Here is a 25,882-nt window from a genome sequence, read left to right as displayed (position 1 = left end):
AGAGACGGACCTACAAACTTGCCAAGAGTCCTGAAACGGCATGAAATCTAATCATTTTGAAGCTCCCTTTCCATCTCTCATTCCCTAAGGGTGTCGACAGCCCATCACGCATCACAATCACGTGACATGGAGCTCAACAAGGCTGGGGTTCCTAAACATGCTACATAACGAACGCAACACGGCGCCTAAGGATGCGAGCGGACGGGATGCCGCCCTGGGGGCACCGGGCGTGTGGCTCGAAAGGACCGGCCTCCGAGGCCCAGCCCGGGCGTCCCCAGGGAGGGGGGAGGGTCACCGGCTGGAGTGCCACTGCGCGCGGCCCCGGGGCCCCAAGGAGTCACAAAGCCGGGGTGCCCCGCCGCCCCACCCCCCAGCTCTGCAGCAAAACGCGCGGCGAGGCGGCAGGGGCGAGAGGCTGGTGCGCAAACCGCCCCGAACCCACCGCGGTGGGGACGGGCACCGGCGGCCGGGGGACGATGGCGGGCGGGGCGGGGGCGGCGGCCGCCCTCACGCGCACCTGCCCGGCGCCCGGGCTCTGACCGTGTCCCCAACCCCAGCGCAGGCCTTCCTGGTGTCGCGGCGCCCAGCCCCCGGCGAGGGCTGGGCGGGGGCGCGTGGGGAGGGCGGGGGGCGGGGTCCAGACCGCGCCCCCGCCCCGCCCGGACCGTCCCCTCCCCTCCCGCGCCCCCGCCCTCTCCCCCTCGCCCCGCCCCCTCCCCTCCCCCCGCCCGGACCGTCCCAGTCCCCGCGCCCCCGTTCTCACCTACGGACGCGCGGGTCCGCGACCTCCGGGACAGGGACATCCTAAGAGTCTGGCCGCGGCCGGGGCCGTTGGGCATCGCGCCCCCCGCGGGCGCTGCGCGGGGCCGGAGGCCCGAGGGCCATGGGGGGCGCGCCGGGCCGGGAGCGGGCGGCCTCCTGCGCGGGGCTGCGTCGTCCGCGCCGCTGCAGCGCCCAGTGCGGCGGCGCCGGGGCTGCAGGCTCCGGGCGCGGGCGGGCGGAGGGGGGGCCCGGCCTCCGGGGAAACCACTGGAACGTCGCGCAGGCCGAGGCGCCTTCAGGTGCGGAGAAGGCACGCGGGAGGCGGGATCGGTGTTTTAGGGGCTCGCCTAGGAGCCGGGCGCCCCTCAGGGACCGTTTCTCTCTGTGCCCATCTGCTACCTGGTTGCCCCGCCTGCCACTTGTTAGGGGGCGCAGGTGGGAGTCGTTCGGGACTCCTACTTTCCTTTTTATCCCGCCGCAGTTTGTCCTTCCATGTCCAGTACGGTGGGACCTTTGCGAACAGATATTTCTAAGGTGCCTGACATGTAGCCTGGAACTCAGGAAAGTCCTGGGTCTCTGGACTCCTCACCCACAGCCCTGCAGCCTCCCTACACCTCTAGCTAGTGGCGTGTTGAAGCTGTAAGAAATTCTGGCCATCACTTAGCGCGCGCACGCACGCGCACACACACACACACACACACACACACACACACACACACACACACCTTCTTCCATAGAAACAGAATCGTTGAGAGGTGAGGTGACTGGTCCAAGGTCACTTGATCTACTTTTGCTTGTTTTTACTTTAATGTTAATTTTGAAACTGTGCTTAGTCCTGCTGGGCACCGTTCCATAAAGAAAAGAAAAGAAAAAAAAAGCTGCATCTTTTTAATATCTGATAAAATTCTGACCTCAGAGTGAACACACACAAAAAAACAATTTAAGTAAGAGCCTGCCCTTGCATTTACCGATGTGATCGTGAAGCTTCACTCAACACAAGTTAAACATCAGGGGCTGACAAGGAAAGTAGGGTTCATCAGAGAGGATCCTTGCCCCCGAAGGCAGAGCCATGAGGCCCCAAGCTCCCCTTCCGCTGGCCTCTGACTTGCATCTTCTTAGAAAAAATGCAGAAAGGATGGACAACTTGCTTTGAAAACTGTAGGCTGACAATTTCAGCTTCAAGTAGGATTCCTGCCTGACTATCTTGGGCCTAAAACAAAACAAAATGGGTTCCTGGTAAGAAATGAGTCTTTAGCAGGAAGTTGAGGAAGAAGAAATGTTCTAAATTGTTGAGCTGTGCTTCAGAGCGGGAGAAGATGTTTCCTCAGTGGGTCGTCACAGATGCTGAGGGTGATCCTAAGAGTTCCTAGCAATGAGTTTCTCTTTATAAATTTATACATAAGACTTTAAGCCATTTCTTAAGCCCTTCTTTACCGTAAACTAAAACCCCATTTCCTTTTTAAAATGTTCTTACATGTATACATCTGTATGTCTACCTTTTATATGTCTATATATATGTCTGCCATGTCTATAGACATTTTTTAAAATAAATTTATTTATTTTATTTATTTATTTTTGGCTGCGTTGGGTCTTCGTTACTGTGCGCGGGCTTTCTCTAGTTGCCGCGAGCGGGGGCTACTCTTTGTTGTGGTGCACGGGCTTCTCATTGCTGTGGCTTCTCTTGTTGCGGAGCACGGGCTTCTCACTGCTGTGGCTTCTCTTGTTGCGGAGCACGGGCTCTAGGCACGCAGGCTTCAGTAGCTGCGGCACGAGGGCTCAGTAGTTGTGGCGCACGGGCTCTAGAGCGCAGGCTCAGTAGTTGTGGTGCACGGGCTTAGTTGCTCCACAGCATGTGGGATCTTCCCAGACCAGGGCTCGAACCCATGTCCCCTGCATTGGCAGGCGGATACTTAAACACTGTGCCACCCAGGAAGTCCCCCTATAGACATTTTTAAAGGAATGGCATGTAAAAAGGTATAGATAAGCATATAGCTATCACGCATGTCCCTACTCCCCAGTTTAGGGAACAAAACAATATAGACACAGTGGAAGCCAACAGTCCCTAATCCCTTTCCTTTCCCTCTGTCCCGAGACCAATTTCCTTTCAGGCCTTCTTCATAAGGCCTCTTTCCTGTCCTTATTTACAAACTAACACACTAAAGAGCAACTCTGACAGGACTGGGCAAAGGGTCCGGGAAGGAAGACAATTTGGTGGAAATCTTTATTCTCCTTAGGTGGTCTCCTTAAGCACTCTGCAAATGCATTCTGATAACTCTTCTCCAGATTCTTCTCATTTTTACACGCTGTTTTTAGAGAGAGAGTGGACCAAACTGGACATTAGTAGAACTATCAATATCTATTTTCCAATGACAAAGGGGGCAGTTGTCAGAGACCTTGTCCCCCTCAATCATTCATTCACTCATTCACATTCACATCCAGCGTGTGATGCTGGTTGCAGCTGGGACCCCTACACATGGCCTCTTCGGGTAGCCTAGGCTTCCTCACACCATGGTGGCTGGATCCAGGGGTGCCAGGAAAGAGGAGGCGGGTGGAAGCTATGTCAGCCCTTCTAACCTGGCCTTGGAAATCATGCAGCATCTCTTCAGCACATCCTGTTTGTTAAGGCAGCCACAAAGGCTGGATCAGTCCAAGGGGACAGGAAAGGGACCCCATTTATTGATGGAAAAGCGGCAAGATTCTGGAAAAGCGTGAGGATTGGAAACACTGTGGCAGCCATTTGGGGAAGTACAATCTACCAGAACTAGCAAGAAGCAATTTTAATTTTAATAAAGTATTATTTATAATGGCACCAAAATCATAAAATACTTATGGAAAAATTAATGAAAGATGTGCAAGACCTCCACACTGAAAACAAGGCATTCGGGCTCCCAAAGGACAAAACGGAAGGACTTACACTGCCTGATTTCAGCTCTTAGTCTAATGCTGACACTAATCAAGACACTGTGATGCGGACATGTGAGTAGACAGAGCACCAAACAGCACAGAGCCCAGAAATAGACGCCTGCACATAGAGGGAAATGATTTTGACAGGCACTAAAGCAATTCAATAGGGAAAAAGTAGTCTGCAGTAAATGCTGCTGTGACAACTTGATGTCCACAGGGAAAAAAGAAGCCTTGACCCCTGAACCATACACAGCAATTAACTCAACCTGGATCACAGATTTCAATGTAAAAAACTAAGCACATAGAGCTTCTAGAAGAAAATGGAGGAGAAAATACTTCTTATGCAGGACCATAAAAAGCCTGAGCATAAAAGGAAAAACTAATAAATTGAACATCATCAAAAATAAACCTTCTGGGCTTCCCTGGTGGCGCAGCGGTTGAGAGTCTGCCTGCCAGTGCAGGGGACACGGGTTCGAGCCCTGGTCTGGGAAGATCCCACATGCCGCGGAGCAACTGGGCCCGTGAGCCACAACTACTGAGCCTGCGCGTCTGGAGCCTGTGCTCCACAACAAGAGAGGCCGCGACAGCGAGAGGCCCGCGCACCGCGATGAAGAGTGGCCCCTGCTCGCCGCAACTAGAGAAAGCCCTTGCACAGAAACGAAGACCCAACACAGCCATAAATAAATAAATAAATAAATAAAATTTAAAAATAAAAAAAATAAAAAATAAAATAAACCTTCTGCTCATCAAGACGCCACCAAGCAAATGAATAGGCCATCCACTGACCGGGAAAAGACATTCACGATGCATCCATCTGACAAGGACTTGTATCTAGAAGGTCTAAATAATTCCCACAGCGCAACACTAAAAGAACAACTTGTTCATCATCAGGAAAATGCACATCACAACGGACATCGTGTGATGTTGCTTATGTGTGGAATCTAAGACAATAATACAAATGAACTTATTTACAAAACAGAAATAGAGTCACAGATGTAGAAAACAACCCTATGGTTGCCGGGGGCGGGGGGAAGGGGGAGGGATGAATTGGGAGATTGGGATTGACATATACACACTACTGTATAGGTAACTAATAAGGACCTGCTGTATAGCACAGGGAGCTCTACTCGATACTCTGTATTGACCTGTATGGGAGTAGAATCTCACAAAAAAGTGGATATATGTATATGTATAACTGATTCACTTTGCTGTACACCTGAAAGTAACACAACATTTAACTCAACTATACTCCAATGAAAAAAAAAAAAACCAACAACAATATTCCACCACACACCCACCAGGATGTTGAAATAAAGATAAATGACTCCAACTACTGCGAAGAATGATGAACAACCAGAACTCAGACACGGCTGGTGAGAGTGTGAACTGCTGTAACCACCCTGGAAAACTTGCAGTTCCTGTAGAAGTTAAATGCCCACCTTCCGTAAACCCAGAAATTCCACTTCTAGGTATTTACCCCCAAGAAATGAACACTTATTTACAGAAAAGACTTGTAAGAGAATATGAATAGTAGTTTTATTCATAATAACCTCATACTGGAAACCACCCAACAGGTAAATGGATAAAGAAATTGCAGTATATTCACAGGCTATGACTCAGCAGTAAAAAGGAATAAATTTACAATTACCAATGTGTACAACAGCATAGATGGATCTCAAAAGGCTGACGCTGGAGGAAAGCAAGACACAAAAAAGTAGATACAGGATGGTTATGTTAAAGTAACCAGATTAGCCCCAAGATAAGTCGCTCATGCTAAGCCCCACATCAGCAAACCAAAACTTAACTAAATTGCTATGCTCTATGCTTGGCTGTCCCAGAAAAGGAAAGCCTAGTCTACCTATCAGGGCTTGTCTGCTCAGCACAAGTTTCCTGACCCCTCCAAGACTTCCCTTTGCTCCTTATAGGTAAGCAACCCTGCTTTAACCAATCAGCAAATGCCCAGTATAACTTCCTTGTACCTGCTCACTGTGGTCTATAAACACCTCTTGCAAGGTGTTCAACATCACTGATCATCACAGAAATGCAAATCAAAACCACAACGGGATCACCTCACACACGTAAGAATGGCTGTCATCAAAAAGACAAGAAATAACAAGTGCTGACGACGATATGGAGAAAAGGCAGCCCTCGTGCACCGTTGCCGGGGGTATATATTGGGGCCACCACTATGGAAACAGTACGAACGTTCCTCAAAAAATTAAAAATAGAGCTACCATACGATCCAGCAACTCCACTTCTGGGTGTTTATCGGAAGAAAACAAAACCACTAAATTGAAAAGATATATGCAACCTTGTGTTCGCTGTAGCATTGTTTATAGCAGCCAAGATATGGAAGCAATCCAGGTGCCTATCCATAAATGAATGGATAAAGAAGATGTGATATGTGTATATAAATATATAAATACATATAGAGAGAGACAGAGAGAAAGATAATATATATATGAAGTGAAATATTACTCAGCCATGAAAAAGAAGGAAATCTTGCTGGTTGTGACAATATGGATGGACCTTGAAGGCATTATGCTAAGTGAAATAAGTCAGAGAAAGACTGTATGATATCTCTGTATGATATGATATCTCACTTATATGTAAAATCTAAAACAACAACAACAACAAACACAAGCTCATAGATACAGAGAACAGATTGGTGGTGGCCAGAGACGGGGGGAGGATGTGGAAAAAATGAGTGAAGGGGATCCAGGTACAAACTTCCAGTTGTAAAATAAGTGTCCTGGGGATGGAATGTACAGCACGGAGACTATAGTTAATATTACTGTCCGTATATTTGAAAGTTGCTAAAAGAGTGGATCTTAAAAGTTCTCGTCACAAGAAAACAAAGCTTGTAATTATGTGTGATGACAGATGTTAACTAGACTTAATGTGGTGATCATTTTGCAATATATACAAATATTGAATCATTATATTGTACACCTGAAACTAGTATAATATGTAATTATATCTCAATTTTTTTAAAATCTCTTGCCTTGTACAGCTCCTTGGGACTCCTTTCCATCTGCTAGATTGGATGCTGCTAGATTCATGAATTGTTGAATAAAAGCCTACTCGATCTAGTAAACTGATCTATAAAATGTCTGTGAAAAATTTTAACAATTCCATTTAAATGAAGTTTGAGAAAAGACAAAAATATATCTCAGGGCCAGAGTGTAGAAATTTACTGGGAACGGTTAACTTCAAGGGAGCTTCCTGGGATGATAGAAAAGTTCTTTTTCTCTATAAAGGAGTAGATATTGGGTGTATGCGTTTTTCAAAACTCATCAAACTGTACAGGTAAGATGTACATGTTTCACTGTAAACTATACCACAACTTTTAAAATACTAATAAAGGGACTTCCCTGGTGGTCCAGTGGTTAAGACTCCACGCTTCCACCGCAGGGGGCACGGGTTCGATCCCTGCTCGGGTAACTAAGATCCCGCAAGCCTTAAGGCGCGGCCAAAAAAATAAATAAAATAAAATAAAATATTGATACAGGGGAGTTCCCTGGTAGCCTAGTGGTTAGGAGTCCAGGCTTTCACTGCCACGGCCTGAGTTCAATTCCTGGTTGGGGAACTGAGATCCCGCAAGCCGCGTGACGTGGCCAAAAAAAAAACAAAAAAAATTAAAATAACTAATAAAGGAAGTGAAAATTTTAAATGCTTGTACTGGGATACTCATAATAATGTTACTTATAATAGCAAAAACCTGGAAAGCAAGCCCAATGGCAAAAGAATGAGCATTTAAATAATTTAAAATTCTATTTTAGAAAATGACTCTCTTTAAAAGCAAAATTTTTGAAGACTATTTAATGGCTTGAGAAACCATAATATGTTAAATGAATGTCAAATGTTAAATGAACAAAGGGAAAATGCAACTGTATATGTTGTGATCTATTTTTAAATACACATATATATTATATATGTATGTGTATATATATATATATATATACACACACACATATCCATATCTAAAAGGAGAGGTATTAAAACGTTAGCTGTTATTACCCCTGGGTGGTGCTGACTTTAAAAAATGCACAACGTGAAAGTTGCGACCTAAGTTTTATTTGGGGCAAAATGAGGACTGCAGCCCGGGAGACAGCTTTCAGGTAACTCTGAGAAACTGCTCCGAGGAGGCGAGGGGGGAGCCAGGTTATATAGAAGTTCTGGAACAAAAGGGCAGGTAGTCGGGAACATCAAAAGATTATTGTTAATTAAAGAAAACCAGATATCTCAAGTTAAGGAATTTAGCGCTTTTCTATGTACAGGAAGATGCACGAGTCTGGGCTCACTGACATCATTCCGTTGATGTGCACCTCAGCTCTCTGGGGCCAGTATCCTGTGTTTTCACATCCTGAGTTTCCTCAGGGCTCATCTAGGGAGTAGCTGCAGTCTGATGGCGGCTAGATGGCAGGTATTCTTTCCAGCCCTGAGTTTCCTCAGGGCTCACCGGCTCACGCTGGAGGGCTGCAATCATTGATGACTGTGACATCCTTTGTTTACTGATATGGCAGGGAATATTCCATTTATAAATATTCCATTTATCAGAGGCGTACTGGCAAACCAGAGTAAGTCTCCCTGGAAACTGGGCTTTACCTCCAGGGGAAAGGGTGATCCCAGCAGGGAAGCCAGAGGGCTTTACAGAGACACTTGAGGACAGAGGGGCTGTAGGAAGTTATAAGGAGGACATGAGTTGGGGGTTTCCAGCAGCCATCTTGGCACCATTGGGAGAGACCCTGTCTAGCTAGCATTTCTAAGATGCATTTCTGATAACATTGGGGTTTTTTTGGGGGGGGTGCGCCATGCAGCCTACAGGATCTTAGTTCCCCAACCAGGGATCAAAGCCGGGCCCCCTGCATTGGGAGCACAGAGTCTTAACTACTGGACTGCCAGGGAAGTCCCTCTGATAATATTGTTTGACCTGATTGGTTCACCTTTTTCTGAAGCCCAGGCTACTCACTGGACTTTATGTGATTGAATAAATTCCTTTTTTATGCACTTCAGGTAATTGTGCAAAAGTTCTACATAGGAAGGATTTAGGGAGGAAAGGGTTAGGGAACATAGCTTGAACTGTGCCAAAGGCTGCATTACTCACAGTGTAGATTTTGGGGGGATCATGGAGATTAACGGGGGCGGGGAACTAAACTTCCCCCCAAGCCACTCCTGAAACCAGCTACGTTTGTATCACTTGCAACCAAAATATTACTGATTAATACAAATCCCTGCACCATTTCTGCATCTCTTCTGCTCTTGTCATCAAATTTGCTTGGAACATGCTGTGTGTAGATGAATGAGTGTCAGCTTAAAACAGCAAAGCTTCTCGAAGTGTCTCAATACCTTTTTTTAAAAAAATTATTTGGCTGCGTTGGGTCTTCGTTGCTGCGTGCGGGCTTTCTCTAGTTGCAGCGAGCGGGGGCTACTCTTCGTTGCGGTGCGAGGGCTTCTCATTGCGGTGGCTTCTCCTGTTGTGGAGCACAGGCTCTAGGCGTGCAGGCTTCAGTACTTGTGGCACGTGGGCTCAGTAGTTGTGGCATGTGGGCTCAGTAGTTGTGGCTCGTGGGCTGTAGAGCGCAGGCTCAGTAGTTGTGGCGCACAGGCTTAGTTGCTCCGCGGCATGTGGGATCCTCCTGGACCAGGGCTCGAACCCGTGTCCCCTGCATTGGGAGGTGGATTTTCCTTAGCCACTGCACCACCAGGGAAGTCCTTAGACGAAGAATACTTTTTTACTTCAAAAATAAAATGTGTTTGTGAGCATCAGCTGGTATATTGGCCATGGTGTTCCCATCACAAAAACCAAAAATCCCTAAACTTGTATCCTATGTGTATTTGGACCTTCTCAGGTCCATTGTGTGATGCTTTACTGGGAAGTAATTAAGACCATGGACATAGAGAATGCCTATGTACTAAAAACTCCCCATCAGTGTCTCACTGTCACTTACAAAATTCTCCATAAATCAGGGAACTACTTCCTAACTTCAAGGATGATACTCCTCAAATACTTTCTCAAGTATTTCCTTTCCTTAGAGAAAGTTTAGGGCTCAGAGTCTAAGTAGCCAAGGAGTAGCCTTCTACCTAAAATAAATTTCAAATATCAAGAGGAAATTTCAGAGACTTATAAAAAGCTTTTAAATATGTGATTTCTATTAAGATCTGATTTCACAATTTAAACTCAGTTACAAGGCCAAGTAAAACAAGTTTTACAGACTCGCTTCTGTGTCAGTCAGCATTTTTAATTGATCTCAGAATATTCTCTATCACCAGAGGAAGTTGACCTTTCATGTTTAGATGAATGTGAAAGATAACTAATATGTAATTCTTTTTTCCCTGTTTTCCTTCCACAATTCTTTCTCTGAGTTGCATTCTACCTTTGGGTGAAAGGCTTGTTGTCCCATTTGGGCAGCTTGAACGGATGTGCCATTAAGGAGATACAGTGGAATAAAGAAAACTGGGTTTCTCAGCCAAGGCACTACGTATCCACTGGCCTCATTTAGATGAGTAGTTAAGTCTCTTTAAACTCTGAAATTCAATGATTACAAAAATAATAAAGTCCATTTGGTTTAAAGGGTCTAGAGCCACACTTGTACTCACAACAGCAGTCAACTGTGGACAGCTCTCCGTGTCCTTCTGTGTACCGTGGACCAGTGGACGTAAAGCTTCTGCACAAAAAAGCACCTCTTACTAAACCCAGGAACTTATGAACTGCAGATCCTCACCCACCCCTGATTCAGTAAGTCGTGGGTGCTAGTCCCAAGGGTATCTGCCTTTTTGCAAGCATTCTGGGTGGTTCTGATATGCATGGTCTCTGCCCCATTCTGAGAAAACTGCCTTAGATTCAATCCAACTGTCTGTGTTTTGCATAAACAGAGAGCACGGCAGCCCTTCATTTGGTTGGCCCGTCAGGATGGGACCCGTGTGCTTGGGTTGCCGACTATGGTCACAGCCCTGTCCCCTAGTGACCTGAGAGTCAGAATTGCTCCATTTGGGCTCAGACGGAAAGAACCCCCACAGAGGGACCAGAGGGGGTGTATGGAGGCCCAGAGAAAGGCAGGCACCCAGGTGGGGGCGTGAGCACGTGTGGTTGTGACGTAACCTGCATATACACGTGTGCACAAGGACGGGAAGCGTCTTGAAGCTGGCTCTGCTTCAGGCGTGGTGTTTGTTCCTCTAGTGATGGGGGGCCTGGAGCGCAGAGACAACCTCTCATCCAGGACGTCAAAGCCCAGGGACCAACTGAGGAGAACCAGCCTGGACCCCTCTGTCAGCCATACTATAAGGAAGGCAGGTCACTGGGAAACAAACAGTCTTGGAAAAGGAGCTGCCATCCCCCCTCCCACCAGCAGTTACAGCCTGAAAGGCAGTCTTGACCCTCCCCGGCTGCTTCTCAGGAAGACTTAGAGGAGTTTCCTCTCCTCTCTGCCTCCAAGAAAGACAAGACACAAAGGAAAGCATGAGCGTCCAGTGAAAAAGAGAGAGTGCAAGGGTAGAGCATGGTGTGAACTGGGCCATGAAGGCAGAGCTTGTAGACACAATGGCAGTTTGCTTCCAATTTGCAATTAACAGGTGACTGCTGTGATTCTCCACGCTCACACAGGTTTTTAAGCAACTGTTAACTTCATGAGTGTTATTTTAGTTAAAAGTAGAACGGTCAGTACAGCCACATAACCAGGTATGAATGCGACTACAGGACATGCCAACTGATTTACAAACTCAGCGAGGACACTATAATAAATCTACATAGTACCTAGGAATAAGGTAAATGTCTTTTCACTTCATACATTTTAAAAGAATACTTTTCAACAAAGGATGCTAGAACAAATTGGATATCCACATACACCAAGGTGAATTTAGACCCTTACCTCTCACCTTGTAAAAAAATTAACTCATAATAGATCACAGAGCTGAATATAAAAACTAAAACCATAATACTTCTATAAGAAAACAAAGAAAATCTTTGTGACTTTGGATTAGGTAAAGAATTCTTAGATAGGATACCAAAAACACAGTCCATAAAAAGGAAATAGTGAACTTGCTCAAGATAAAAAATGTTTGCACTTCAAAAAACGCCATTATGAAAAGATTTGCAAATCATATATCTGGCAACAGACTGTACAGAACAGTTCAACAAGACAAACAACCCAAGTTAAAAACAGGCAACAAGGGACTTCCCTGGTGGTGCAGTGGTTAAGAATCCGCCTGCCAATGCAGGGGTACACGGGTTCGAGCCCTGGTCCGGGAAGATCCCACATGCCGCAGAGTAACTAAGCCCGTGTGCCACAACTACTGAAGCACACACCTAGAGCCCATGCTCCACAAAAAGAGAAGGCACCGCAATGAGAAGCCCACGCACCGCAACGAAGAGTAGCCCCCGCTCTCCGCAACTAATGAAAGGCCACGCGCAGCAGTGAAGACCCAACGCAGACAAAAATAAGTAAAATAAAAAAATTTTTTTAAAAACCCTTATAAAAAAGAAAAGGGCACAGAAATATAATGTGCTTTGCTTCCCTGAGAGTAAATGGAGTAGCAAGACCCGCTCACTCTTTACGGCTAATTGCATTATGATAGTAAACTACTATACACGCCGTGATTGTCATCTTAGCCACATGGAGAAGCTCTTGCAGCGCAGACTCAGGAGCCAGGGACACAAAAACAAGAAAGAGGGGAGGGTGGGGTGCGGGTCCCGCCCTGGGCGAAGGGGAGGTCTGGCTAGTTTATGTTCTTGAATTTGTCCATCATCTTTTCAGTTGTCATATTTATAATGGATGAGGGACCTTATGCCTTACCATTGATAGATGATCTCTTTTCTCAAATCATAGGAATCCCTTTCTTTAAGGGATTAAGCCCAGGGCTTATTTCTGCTGCGTCAGCGCTACAGGTGTGGCCGATTCTGTAACTCGTGTTGCTGAGACACGGGAACAGCGGCTGCTTGAAATTACGGGATTCAGAAGACACAATTTTACATGGCGGAAAAAAAGTTAACATCCTTCCCTAATGGAGCAACCTTCACGAAAACAATACATATGTTATGAAAAAATAGAAACATTAAAATAAAGCTCGTTAACTTTTGAGAAGTTAACGTTTAATATTTGGTTTTCTATCTGCTTCATCACCTCTAAAAATATTTTACAAACATTCATGCTCATATAACGTTCATTTTAAACATTTTTTTTCTCACTATTTTCTACTTTTTTTTGCTCGGAGTTTTAAAAGGAGCGGCCACGACAGATGAATGTTTGGACCGAGGCTCTTCCTGAATTGTTTAACCACCAAGTGCTCTGGGCTGCATTTTGGCGGAGTGACCCGGGCACTCGGGCCACCGCGCGCCCCGAGGGTCAGGAAGGAGGAGCCGGCCCCGCCCCGGCTGCTCCGGGTGGGCGCGGGTGGGGACGCGGGGGGACAGGGGACCCAGGTGGCGCAAGGTCAGGCTGTAGGGCGGAAGTCTCAGGGGCGCGCAGCCCTGCTGGTGAGCTATCGGTTGACGTAGATCCATTTACGTCCTCCCGAAGAAGCGGCAAGATGCACCACTTGTGCCCGAACTTCGGAAAACAAGCCCATCCAATGCGCCCTCAGATGATGGAGAACGGGGTGCACATTTATGGATACAACAGAGCACCCGGCCGCTAAGCGCAGGTAGCCGGGTGCGCAGAGCCGCCCACGCTGGGGCGCCTCCCAACAGGTGGTCCCGCGCCCCAGGACAGCCCCGGACACACGGTCACCCCGCTCCCTCCGGCCCCCCCCCACCCCCCGCCGCTGATCTGACTGCCGGAGCCTGGAGAGGCAGGAGAGACAGACCGGGTAAAGGGACGAGAGAAGAACAGGCGAGGGAGGGAGGGCAGAGCGAGGGCACAGGGCGTAGGCCTTTCCGCGGCCTCGCCCCCGCCCGGCCTCCCCCGTCCGCCCCCCTCTCTCTCTGGATGCCCGCGCCCTCCCTCGCCCTCCTCCTGGCGCCTCTCCACACGCGCGTGGCCGCGCGCACCCCTCACCTGCGCAGGTAAGCTTCTCCCCACCCCACCCCCCAATGGCGGGCTGCCCTGGGCGCTGTCTCCCCTCCCTGTCCCGTGCCCCCTCCTTCCCTCCTGTCCTCCCCTCCCCTCCGGCCCACGCCGCGCCCCCTCTTACCCAGGGCATCCCCCGCAGCGCCCTCAGTTGTTTCAGGGACCCGCGGCAAAGCTCCCCAAACAGAACCGCCCAGGTGCGCGCGGCGGCAGGCGGAGGCCGAGCGGAGCGCCCGGGGCAGACACGCGCCGACCCGCGTTAACCCGGCTGCACGCGTCCTGACGCAGGCCCGGCCCTCGGGAGGTGTGTCCGCTGCGGTGTGCACGCCTTAGAGAAAGCGGATAGCACCGCGCGGGCCAGGGGTACCCGACGAACAGGGAGCGGGGAGACAGAACCTCACAGCCAGCCAGGTTAAGGGAAGAGGGATGTTCACCGAAAAGACTTCCCTGAGAGGGACAGCGACACCGTGGAAACGCAGCCTGTGGCTGACTTTGCCATTGCGCAGATCTAAGAGGTGCTAAATGCGCGATTGTTTAGAGTTTGCATAGCTTTGGTTATTAGAAAGATTAAACATCCTTTCCTATGTTTATTGGTATTTTCCTCCTGTGAATTGGCCATTAACGTTCTGCGTCTATTTTTCTCTGGTTGATCGTTTATCCTTACTGTAAATATTTTTCCAGTTTGGTATTTTTCTTTCAACTGCTTTAGAATGTTTTCTGGGGTGAGAGGGAGAAGGGGGGCACGGGATTCCCCTCTCCACCCCGCCAACCAGGTCCCTAATTCACGAGAGCCCTCGGAGTGCAAGCAATAAACACTGACCCTGGCTAACTTCAGCAGAAAGAGAATTCGGCCTCGATGACCAAAGGTAGAAGGAGGAGGTGGAGACCCTCAGGCAGGACAAGACCCTGCGCTCCGAGGTCCAGGCACAGGACAGTCTCCTTAGGGAACCGTCCCCTTTCAGTCCCCGTGTCCACAACGCCACATTCACACCTGTGGGCGGAGTCTGAGTGGCCCAGGGTCGGTCAGCAGCCCAGCCTCGGTGGTCAGGCGGTAGGGGGAGGGGGGAGGGGGGAGGGCCCGCCTCGGGGCCCGCCCCCGCCCCCGCCCACCCAGGCCGCGGAAGCAGCCAGCCCCACGGGTTCAGATGGTCAAATTGTTTCTAATCTTAGCCCTTAGCTTTCCGGATTTCATGACATTTCAAGAAAGCATTCTTTATCTCAAGCTTCTACTTTTTTTTTTTTTTTAACGACCCATTTATTTTAGTATTTTTGTGTTTGCCTCTTTCACATTTGAATCTTCATCCCATCTGGAATTTCTTTTGCTTTTTCTAAGAGGCGGGGGGTCCAGTTTTATTGTTTTCTGAAAGGCAAGCAGGGTTGTCCACACCATTTATTGGTCTAGCCATTTCTTCCTCGTGGGCGACACCACCTGTAATGTGGATCTTTACTCCGTACGATTCCCACAGAGACCTACGGCTATTCCTGAACGCCATCCTTTACTCCAGGGACCAGGCTCTGAGGGCTGGAAGATCCCACGGCCTCTGGGTGGGCTTGGAGGGGGACAGGGTCGAGGACAGAGCCTGTCTGCGTAGCAGATCCCGGGAAAGGTTCAGCGCTCAGAACACGGGCTCAGGGGACAGCGGATGAAAGAACTGCCTGCAGGGGAGTTAGTGAACCCTGAGGAGTCCGCACCAGCGTGTGCGCACACAGACTGTGCGCACACGCTCCCGTATGCGGGCACACGTGCGGATGCACACGTTTGCACACCTGTACACACATGCACAAGCACAGACACAAACCCAGACGCAGACCCCAACACACATATGACACATCTGCCTACTCAACGCGCAGAACTTCCAGCAACCAGACATTCAGAGAAATAAAACAGGATAAAAAAATTAGGACATCAATCTGATTGTTAATAGGGGTTCCAGGAAGAGAAAACTGAAAAAATTAATAGGTGAAAATACTTTTTATAAAAATTTAAAGAGATATTTCTGGAGTTGTGTTCAAGGGTTTTCTCATTAAAAGGACCAGTCAGGTGCCTAACACAGAGAATTAAAAAAGACGAAAACAAAAACTAAAACTCTACGTCTATACAAAATATTGTGAAATTTTAGAATATCAAGAAAGAAAGGGAAGAAGCAACAGGCTCACAGAAAGGAATAAGCAAATTACTCAAAGAAATGAGACTCAAACAGGCAGAGATAACTTTCCTCTTCATTAACTTGATGCTAGAAAACAAAGGAACGAGGCCTTCAAATTTCTGAGGCAAACAATTTTTAACCTTAAATTTATACCAACCAAGCCTTTACATAAGATGAATGAAGGTAAAATAATGCTATTTTCAGACTTGCAATGACTCATAAAGTTTACCTCTTATACATCCTTCATCAGGAAGTGACCAGAGTTTTTTAGGATGTGTTCCAGAAAAACAAGGGACTAAATTTAAAAAAAAAAAAAAAAGGAAGACAGGATTTAGGAAATCATAGATTCTACCCAGGAGATTAAGGGGGAAAATCCCAAGATGACAGTTGTGTGTGGAAATGGAAATTGATCTAAATTGGTGCAACATGTGGATGCTTCAGTAAGCAGGTATGCAGGGAAAGGGGGATAGGAGAGCTTTGACTCTATTTTTGAGAACTGGAAAAACATAAGGAAGCAATAATAACAAAGAGTTTAAAAGAAAATAAGGCAATTAGGATGTAAGAACTAGTCAACATAGCACTTATAGAGCTTTCTGGAAAAAAAAATGCTAGAGATGAAATCCAAGCAAGCAACAGAGGAATCAAAATGGAGTGCAAACCAACAAAGACTGGTGAAGTCCAAATGATTATATAATTACAACTAAATAACTGTGGAAGTATTGTTCTGGAAAGGTAAGTGATGTAAACCGTATCAACAAAAAATAGCAATATGACTCTTGTGATATAAAAATTGGGTATAGAAAGATGGGAAGTGAGAGGAATGAGATGGGGTTACTGGCTTTCTTTCACCCTTCACAATAGGAAGCTAATAACACTGCTTAAAATTAACGCATGCTGCAAAAAATATATATAGTATAAAGACTGTAGCCTCTCATTATTTTTTCATGGTCTTACCTTCATACCAAAGAAATTGTTCGGAAACTAATGGTTCCTGCAGTCAAGAAATATATGCCTCTTGGGACTTCCCTGGCAGTCCGGTGGTTAAGACTTCGCCTTCCAATGCAGAGGGTGCAGGTTCGATCCCTGGTCAGAGAGCTAAGATCCCACATGCCTTGTGGCCAAAAAAACAAAAAACATAAAACAGAAGCAATTTGTAACAAATTCAACAAAGACTTTTAAAAAAATGGTCCACATCAAAAAAATCTTTTAAAAAATTGAAGAGAAATATTTATCTCAATTTCAGTATTTCTGTCCGTTTCAGTTTGGTTATTTTTTTTCATATTGGGAAATTTGATGAAACTTCACCAAACGTAGCACACCCAGTAGATTGAAGTCAGAGAGTGGGCCTGAGTGTATGTCTCTGTGCTTCTTTTCCTTTAAAGAGTCCCAGCAAAACAAACATTTTTAAAAAGTCCTTCCACTGGAAATGTAAAACCTTGCCTTTAACAAACTCTTAGGTGAAAGGGGAAAATTTTTTTTAACTACAAAATTTCTAAACAATCAAGATATTGAAAAGCACTAAGTATCAGAATCTATGACGTACTGTTAAACATAATGATAAAATGTGTAGTCTTAAACACGTATACCAAGAAAAATAAAAAATGAAATAAACTAATTATCCAGCTAAATGCTGTTTATAAGAGACATGCCAAAAATATAAGCACACAGAAAGGTTGAAAGCAAAAGCAACATTTTGCAGATATTAACAAAAAGGAAGCAGGAGTGATTATCTTAATAAGAGACCAAGTAGATAATAGTAATATTACTAGAGGTAAAAAGGGTTCTGCCTAATGAGAAAAGATTCAATTTACCTACCACAATAACCTTAGTACATATAATGAAAACCTGATAGAACTTTAGTGTAAAATACATACGCCAATATTGTGGGAGCTTAGAGCATGCCCTCTGTAGCCAGAAGGCCACGTGTGATTCCTCACCCTGGTCCTTACTAGCTGTGTGATCTTGGACATGTTTACTCAATTAATTTCAGTTTCCTCGTCTGCAAAATGAGGATAATAATAGTACTCACCTCACAGGACAGTTAAGATAACTACCTAGTAACTAATATAGAGTTTGGAACATTGCCTGGTACATAGCAAATGCTCTATGACTGCCATTTCATCATTGATAGGTCAAGTAGACCAAAAGCAAACAAACAAAAGAGGTAGAGGATTTAAATAACATAGTTAAAAGTTTAATTTTTAATAGGCATTGAAACCTCATACTCAACAGTCAAGAGAATAAATGTTATTTTCAAGTACACATTGTAAAAATGGAACAAGTGCTATATCAAAAATTTCAAAAAACGTAATAATATTCAGATGACCACAATCCAACTAAGTTAGAAATTAATGACAACAATAAATATTTGTATTTTAAGGAATATGGTTGAAAATGTAGATTCCTTTCTAGATGACTCACGAATCAAAGAACTCATGCTGAAAATTAATACTTAGAACTGAATATTAATGAAAATAAAGTATTATCAAAACTTGTGGGATAATGCTACACTGACACAGAGAGCTAAGTTAGAGGCCTCATGTTTATGTTAGAAAAAAAAAAAATGAAAAATAACCCAAAAATTAATCAGCTAAATGTCCATTTTTAGAAAATAGGAAAAAGAGCAACAGAGTAAACCCAAAGAAGATAGAAGATACTAAAAATGAGAACAGAAATTAATGAGATAGGAAAGAACCATACAAATCAGAGGATCACAAAGTCAAAAGATTAGTCCTTCAAAAGACTAATAAAATAGATAAACTGCATGGGATGGGGGAATGTGGGCGTGGAAAGAGAGAGAGAGGATGAGAGGGTAGTTTGTAAAAAAGGTAATACATCAAGACCAAGTTTGGCTTATCCTAGGAATGCAATAGTAGTTTAACAGAAAATAAGTTAATACAATTTAGCACATTAACAGATTAAAGGAGAAAACCATATTATCATTTCAATGGATGCAGAAAAAGCAAGAAATTCAATACCTACTCATGATTTTTTAAAACTGTCTACAAGGGAACTTCTTTACCTAGATAAAGAGAATCCAAACAAAACAAAACAAAACAAAAACCCCTTAATGGTGACATACTGGCAGCATTTCCTTTAGGATCAGGAAAAAGACAAGGATGTGACTTTTTTTTTTGGCTCCGTTGGGTCTTTGTTGCAGTGCGCGGGCTTCTCATTGCTGTGGCTTCTCTTGTTGCGGAGCATGGGCTCTAGGCGCACGGGCTTCAGTAGTTGTGGCACGTGGGCTCAGTAGTTGTGGCACACAGGCTTAGTTGCTCCGTGGTACGTGGGATTTTCCCGGACCAGGGCTCGAACCCATGTCCCCTGCACTGGCAGGCAGATTCTGAACGACTGCACCACCAGGGAAGTCTGATGCTGACTATTATTTCCACTTCATTCAACATTGTACCAGCACACCCAGCCAGGAGAGTAAGAGAATAAAATCAAGTATAAGAACAAAGGATTGGAAAGGAAGAAACAAAACTGATTATTTGCAGACGATACGATTGTCAAAGTAGAAATTTCTAAAACATATACAGATAAATTGTTAGAATTAATAAGGATTTAGCAAGATCGCTGAATACAAATTCATTACATGAAATTCAATTGCATTGCTATACAATAAGAAATGCTAATTGTTTTCTTTAAAAACTCAATACCACTTACAATAGCAATAAGGGCTTGTGAATAAATCTAATGAATAGTGTGCACTTACTATTATGGAAAAAAGTTCTAAAACTTTATTAAAAGATATTTAAAAGACCTCCCCAAAATAGACCCCTATACAGTGCTCATTGGAAGGAAAACTCAGTGTTATATGATGTCATTATCCATAAATTAATCCACAGATTTGATCAAATTTAAAATAAGTTTCCAACAGGAATTTTCATGACACTTGAAAGGTAGATTTTCAACTTTATAAGAGCCAAGAATAAGCAAGATACCCTCAAAAGAACAAAGTAGGAGAATTTAACCTACTAGACTTATTATGAAGTTATAGAAATTAGGTTCATAATTTAGTCTCTATAACAGTTAAGTCAGTGTGGAATTGATGCTGGGAGAGAAAAATCAACAGAGCAGAATAGTGAGCCAGAGATGTACACACACAGGAAACTTGACCTATGACACAGGCTACACTCCAGGCAGTGGGGAAATAATAGATTATTAAATAAACAGTGTTGCGTTTCCATGTGAAAAAAATGAGATTGTGTTTCTCACACCATACACAAGTCAATTCCAGTTGGAGTGACCTTTATGACTTCTAAGTAGGGAAAGACTTTTAAAATAAACAACAAAAATCCATGAGTCATAAAGGAAAAAGATGAATGATTTCATCTACTTTAAAACTAAGAACTTCTCATCCAAAGACATTATCAGACAAGCCACAAACTGTGGTTAAATATTTTTAACACATATAACCTACAAAGGATGAACAGCTAGAATTTATGGATTAATAAGAAAAAAAACACAATAGAAAAAATGGGCAAAATATATCACAGGTATTTAACTGAAAAGAAAGCATGAATGGCCCATAGATATATGAAAATATTTCCAACCTTATTAGTCATTTAGTAACTAAAAATTAAAACCACCAGGAGGTACCACTGAATACCAATTAGATTGGCAAAAATTAAGGAATCTCTGTTTCCTAATGCTAGTGAGGATGTGGAAGAACAGGGGCTCACAAACACTGCTGCTGGGGATGGAAATCTGCACAAGTCCTGCGACAACACTGACCGTCTACACACTCAAATACTCCACAGAGGGGCCACCTCACACCTTTGGACTCTCAGCACAAAATAGTACATTTCACACCCCCATCCAGTATACCCACATGCTTACAAAAACAGTGCTGGCTCTTTCTGTGTGTGATACAGTCTGATGGGCTCTGTTTTTTCATACAGAAGTCTTCCCTTCTTTTATACCAACCCTGCACTGAATCTAACCCGGCAGCTTAGACTTCTTACTGAGGGCCTCCCGTAAGGGACTTGTTTTGGGCATAGCGGGCTGGTGCTCCCCTGAACCCAGGTGTCTCTCTCTCTCCACTTCCATTTGTGTCTGATCGTTTTTCTTCACATTCCTGGAAGCTCCCTCTGTTCGAGTGCTTAATAATTGTGCACAAATCACACATTCATTCTCTTGCTAAATATCTTCTTTGACCCAACAGTTTCAGAAACCTGGTGTTTGATGTTCTGGATTCTTCCCGGCTTTGCCATGGTAATGTTTGTGAGGCCTTCCTGTTAGAAAGGGCTACATTTCCTGGTCCAGAGTATGGTCTTTCTGTGGATTCCCGTGTGTTTAACCAGGCCCCCTCCTCTGTTCCTCTTCTGTTCTCCATTCGGAAGATTACTAAAAGATGTCAGATCTGGTTGAAATCTACAGATGCTGGTTGCATTCTGCTAAATTTGTTTTCATGACTTACTAATGTATCGTGACCCACAGTTTGAAAAACACCACCCTGGAGACCCTCTTACATGGTGTGTCAGGGAACACACGTGGCAATGTTCATGGGTTTGTCATAGAAAACAGTGTAGGAATGCTAAAGTGCCCACCCTAAGGAGACGTGACAGTTACTTTCACACAATGAACGTTATGTCTTAGTGAAAATTCATGAACCTAGATATGCCTAGATATGGCATGGGTAAACCTTGGAAATATAATGTTGAGTGAAAATAAGCAATTTGCAGACTACATACAAGATGGCATTTTTGTAACACTCAAAAACAAGCAAAGGACTTCCCTGGTGGCGCAGTGGTTAAGAATCCGCCTGCCAATGCAGGGGACACGGGTCCGATCCCTGGCCCGGGAAGATCCCACATGCTGCAGAGCAGCTAAGCCCGTGTGCCACAACTACTGAAGCCCACGTGCCTAGAGCCCGTGCTCCGCAACAAGAGAAGCCACTGCTCGCCGCAAATAGAGAAAGCCCACAAGCAGCAATGAAGACCCAACGCAGCCAAAAAATAAAAATAAATCAAAAAAAAAAAAAGAAGGAAAAGGAAATGTTTAGGGAAATATGCATATGGGATTTTAAAATTACATTTAAAACATCAAAGGAAAAGGGGAGAATGCAACTTAGAACAGTTGTTACTTCTGCGGGGAGTCAGGGAGATGGGGTCAGGTAAGAATACACAGGTAGCTTCAGAAACATTGACCATGTTCTGGTTTCCAAATTAGATGGTGATTTCATGAGTGTTTATCATTATTACTCATAACTTATACTTTTATTATTTTTATATTTATATGTATTTATATGTATATTTATAATAATAAGCATATGATATATAATAATAACCATCCTAGGTGGTTATTATTATATATCATATGCTTATTATTATAGACTTCTTAACAGGATACCTGCATTTATTTTGTTATTATCCCACGTAAACTGCTCTTCCTTTTTTTGTATGTATCAAAGATTATATAACACATTTTTTAAGTGAAGAAAACTGTAGATTTGGTCCAGGTTCCCGTGTACGAGAGTCCTGAGGGAGCCCCACCTGCTCAAAGTAAGAACAGCTTTGCCCCAGGCCGCAGACCTCCCCTGGCAGGTCCTGAGGGGCTCACTGGGATTCTGCAAGCTCCAGGCTGGATTCCCATTCCCACCACCCAACCCTGCAGCCCTGACACGAGCAGCACGAAGCCCGAGATGCCCTTTACCCTCCTGCCAGACCCGCACTACCCCAGGGCCCCCACTTACCCCTCAACTCCCACATTCAAACACATTACGCCTTGCACGTTGACCCCTAGTCTCCTCACTCGCCCTCCCCCAGTTCTTGAATTCAGTGTCCTCGGCAATGGAGGTCAGTCATCAGCAAGTCCCTTAGAGCCTCAGCTCTGAAGACCCCTCGCCTTCTGGCGGTGATGGAAACCCACCTCTCCCCCAGGGCACTGCATCTCTTCCAGCCTTCCCCTCATCCCCTGCACCTGGCCAGGAGACAGTTGACCTGTCCTTCTCCCCCTCATGGCTGCTTCCGGGCCAGTCTCTCTCCTCTTCCAAAGAACCCCTGAGCTCCAGAGTTCAGGCCATCGGGCTGTACCCCTGGCTATCCCGGGTCATCCCTCCTCTCTCATTCCCCAAAGACTCAGCTCCTGATTGACTCCCACTCTTTCCAACACTTACTCCTGCTGTGATTCTGGATGACTCCACATCCCTGCACGTGATCCATGCGGCGCCCCGGCCTCAGGGTTCCTCAACTTCCCTTTCTCCACCCATTCTGTCAGCATCCACTCCCACGGGCACACGCCCGGCACTGTCCAGTAGGGAGGGCTGCAACGATGATGGAAATGCCCTATATCTGTGCAGTGCAATATGGTGGTCATCTGTCACATGCGGCTTTCAAAGGTGGCTAGTGCGACTGAAGAACTGAATTTTCACTTTTAGTGACTTTTAATTTGCGTAACCACTAGCCAAGGCTAGTGACTATCGTGTTGGCAAGCGCAGCTCTAAACTTGGTCATCACGAGTAACTGGAAAACCTCCCCAATCTCAACCTCAGTCATCACATCCTCCTCCATCATCTATTTTTCCAGCACATTCTCTTGAATAGCAAATAATCCCTCCGTTGCCATAGGACCTAAAACCCACTGATTCTAATTTCATTGAATTCAACTCTTCATTTCCCTCCTTATCCAGTTTCAATTCTACAATCCCAAACCCCTTGTCCTTCTCTACCTTTATTGTACCTGCCTGGCTAACCTAAAACCCGATTTCGTGCAAGTCTCTACCTTCTATACACTAAAATCTGAACATCTGAACATGGAGAAGAGAAATGCCCACTGTGCTTACTGGGCTTGTCGACTTCATGACCGCCAACCTCAAAGGGTACTCAGTACCGCCTGGGCATCTGATCTCTTCACTCTCTCGCTGTCATGAGGTGATTATTTCATAACTTTCTCTCAACCCTCCACACCTCCACCTGCATCACCACTCAGCTTCCACAAGTGCTCACCTGGTCTTCCCACCTTCCTCACGGATGCCCGTAAACCCCACTCCCCTTGAGTGACTGTGATCTGCTGTCTCTGATCTTAAGACAGACCCCCCCTCTCCCCTCATTTATCCAAGGACATCTCTCTAACAATTCTCCCCACTCTCTCTTGCATACCAATTTTTCTTTCTCATTGGGTCTTTTCAGTCAACATACAAAGAGACCGTTATTTCTAGCATCTGAAAAAAAAATTCTTGATTCTAATTTTCCCTCCAATTCTTACCCTACTTTTCAAGAATCTCCTCAAAAGGGTTGCCTTTTCTTGCTGCCCTAATTTCTTCCCATTCTCTCTCTTTTACTTTTCTGAGGTAAAACTGGTAGACCACATACATGTGTTCAGTGTGATACGGTCTGGTAAACACCTTTATCTGTGCATGACCACAGTCAAGATAACAAACATTTCCTTCACCCCAGAAGTTTTCATCTGTTCCCTCCACTGCCTTCTCTTCAATATTTGAGCTTACTTAGCATTCCATCTCCATTTTAATTCATCTTTTGGCATTTTGGCTGTATCTTGTATTTTTGCATTTGGTAGTGGTGATTGCTCTAGGGATTATAATATAAATCCTTAAACTTTCGAATCTATTTAATGAACTGTAGAAACCTTGCAACCACAGAGGTCCGATTCCTCCTCCCCCAAGGCCCTTGGCCTCAGAGTCATTGTAAGCATTACGTCCACACACATTTTCCTTCAGCGCTTTAAAGATGTGGTTCTATTGGCACTCATGGTTTCTCAGGAGAAATCCATCATTATTCAAATTGTCATTTTCCTCTAGTAACTTTAAATATTATTTTCTTTATCTTTGGTCTTAAGTAGTTTGACTATATCTAGCAGACTGTCTTTGAATCTGTTCTGCTCAAAGTTTGGTGAGCCTTTTGAATCTGTAAAGGTATGTGTTTCATCAAATTTATAACGTTTCTGGCTATTATTTCTTTCAATGTTGTCTCTGCTCCAACATTTATCTCCTCCTCTTCTGGGACTCTTTTCACACAAATGTTAGATTTATAAATATTATACCACAGGTTCCTAAAACTCTATTCATATTTTTTCAGTCTTTCTTCTGTTCTTCAGATTTGATCATTTTTATTGATTATAGACTATATCCACCCAATGGAATATTATTCAGCAACAAAAAGGAATAAAGTACTGATATATCCTACCACATGGATGACCCTAGGGAAGATTATGCTAAGTGAAAGAAGCTAGTCACATTTATATGAATAGAATAGGCAAATATGTGGAAAAACAAAGTAGATGAATGGTTCCCTAGGGCTTGGGGTGGTGGTGATGGGGAATGGGGAGTGACTGCTAATGTGTATGGGGTTTCTTTTTGGGGTGGCAAAAATGTTCTAGTATTAGATTGTGATATTGCACAACTTTGTGAATACACTAAAAAACCACTGAAACGCACCCTTCATTCAACGTATGGTATGTGAATTATATCTCAGTGAAGTTCATTTTTTAAAAAAGAATGAGTTGCATAAAGTTACAAACATTTAATTCACTCTACTTGGCCAGTTGTCTCTTGTATCAACTTTGCCTGTTCCATCTATGAATTTTCCACTACTCCTTCCATACACTGGATTAGTGGGCCACTTGCAATTGCTTTAAACATTCCCAGGATCTTGTATATATGCCATTACATTGTCCTTAAACAACAGGGGCAAGTTTTCTTTCCTGAATTCTAAAAATCTTGACCAAACACTCTACGACATGTAGTTCTGTTCTTAAATGAGATTCCCAAAATGATAATCAGAAGTTCCTTGCAAAGTAGATATTTGCTGATTCAATGCCTGCTCAGAAATGGATTTTTCTTCCTAGTTCATTGGTTTCTGTAACACTGGGTTTTCGAAATCCAGTTAAAACCCGTGATTTGTTGCCTGAGAGAAAAAGAAAAGTAGTTTAGACTGTATTAGGAGAAATGTAGTTAATATTTACTACATGCTTAGCTTACACCTTACATAAGTTAACTCATTTCAATTTGCACAATCAACCTGGAACACAGGTATCGGTCACTCTGTTTTACTAAAGAGGCACAAAGATGTTAAACTTGGCCAAGGTCATACACCTACTAAGTGGT

General features: G+C 44.6%; 2 protein-coding genes across 4 annotated transcripts in view; both read right to left on the bottom strand.

Moving 5' to 3' along the window:
• Positions 1-14,706, bottom strand: part of LOC309615431 (phospholipid-transporting ATPase IB) — a 537,980-nt gene extending 523,274 nt beyond the window's left edge. For 2 of the 3 annotated variants that reach the window (XM_082365032.1, XM_082365033.1), the window contains exon 1: positions 764-846. In XM_082365032.1, the coding sequence (XP_082221158.1) occupies positions 764-839 (76 nt within the window). In that variant the 5' untranslated portion in view covers positions 840-846. Of the gene's footprint in view, positions 1-763; positions 847-13,794 lie in introns of those variants that run through there. The other variant, XM_082365034.1, reaches the window with a different exon arrangement.
• A 10,577-nt stretch (positions 14,707-25,283) lies between these two features.
• The window catches only part of NUP58 (nucleoporin 58), a 44,205-nt gene continuing 43,606 nt past the window's right edge, over positions 25,284-25,882 (bottom strand). The window contains exon 15 of the mRNA XM_082365085.1: positions 25,284-25,682. Coding sequence (XP_082221211.1) covers positions 25,600-25,682 — 83 coding nt within the window. The 3' untranslated portion in view covers positions 25,284-25,599. The remainder of the gene's footprint in view (positions 25,683-25,882) is intronic.

This window comes from Balaenoptera borealis, assembly GCF_965194805.1.
Source record: "Balaenoptera borealis genome assembly, chromosome: 18".
In the NCBI taxonomy this organism is placed as follows: Eukaryota; Metazoa; Chordata; class Mammalia; order Artiodactyla; family Balaenopteridae; genus Balaenoptera; species Balaenoptera borealis.
The sequence above is the reverse complement of the archived record's forward strand: the minus strand, read 5'-3'. Positions and strand labels throughout refer to the sequence as shown.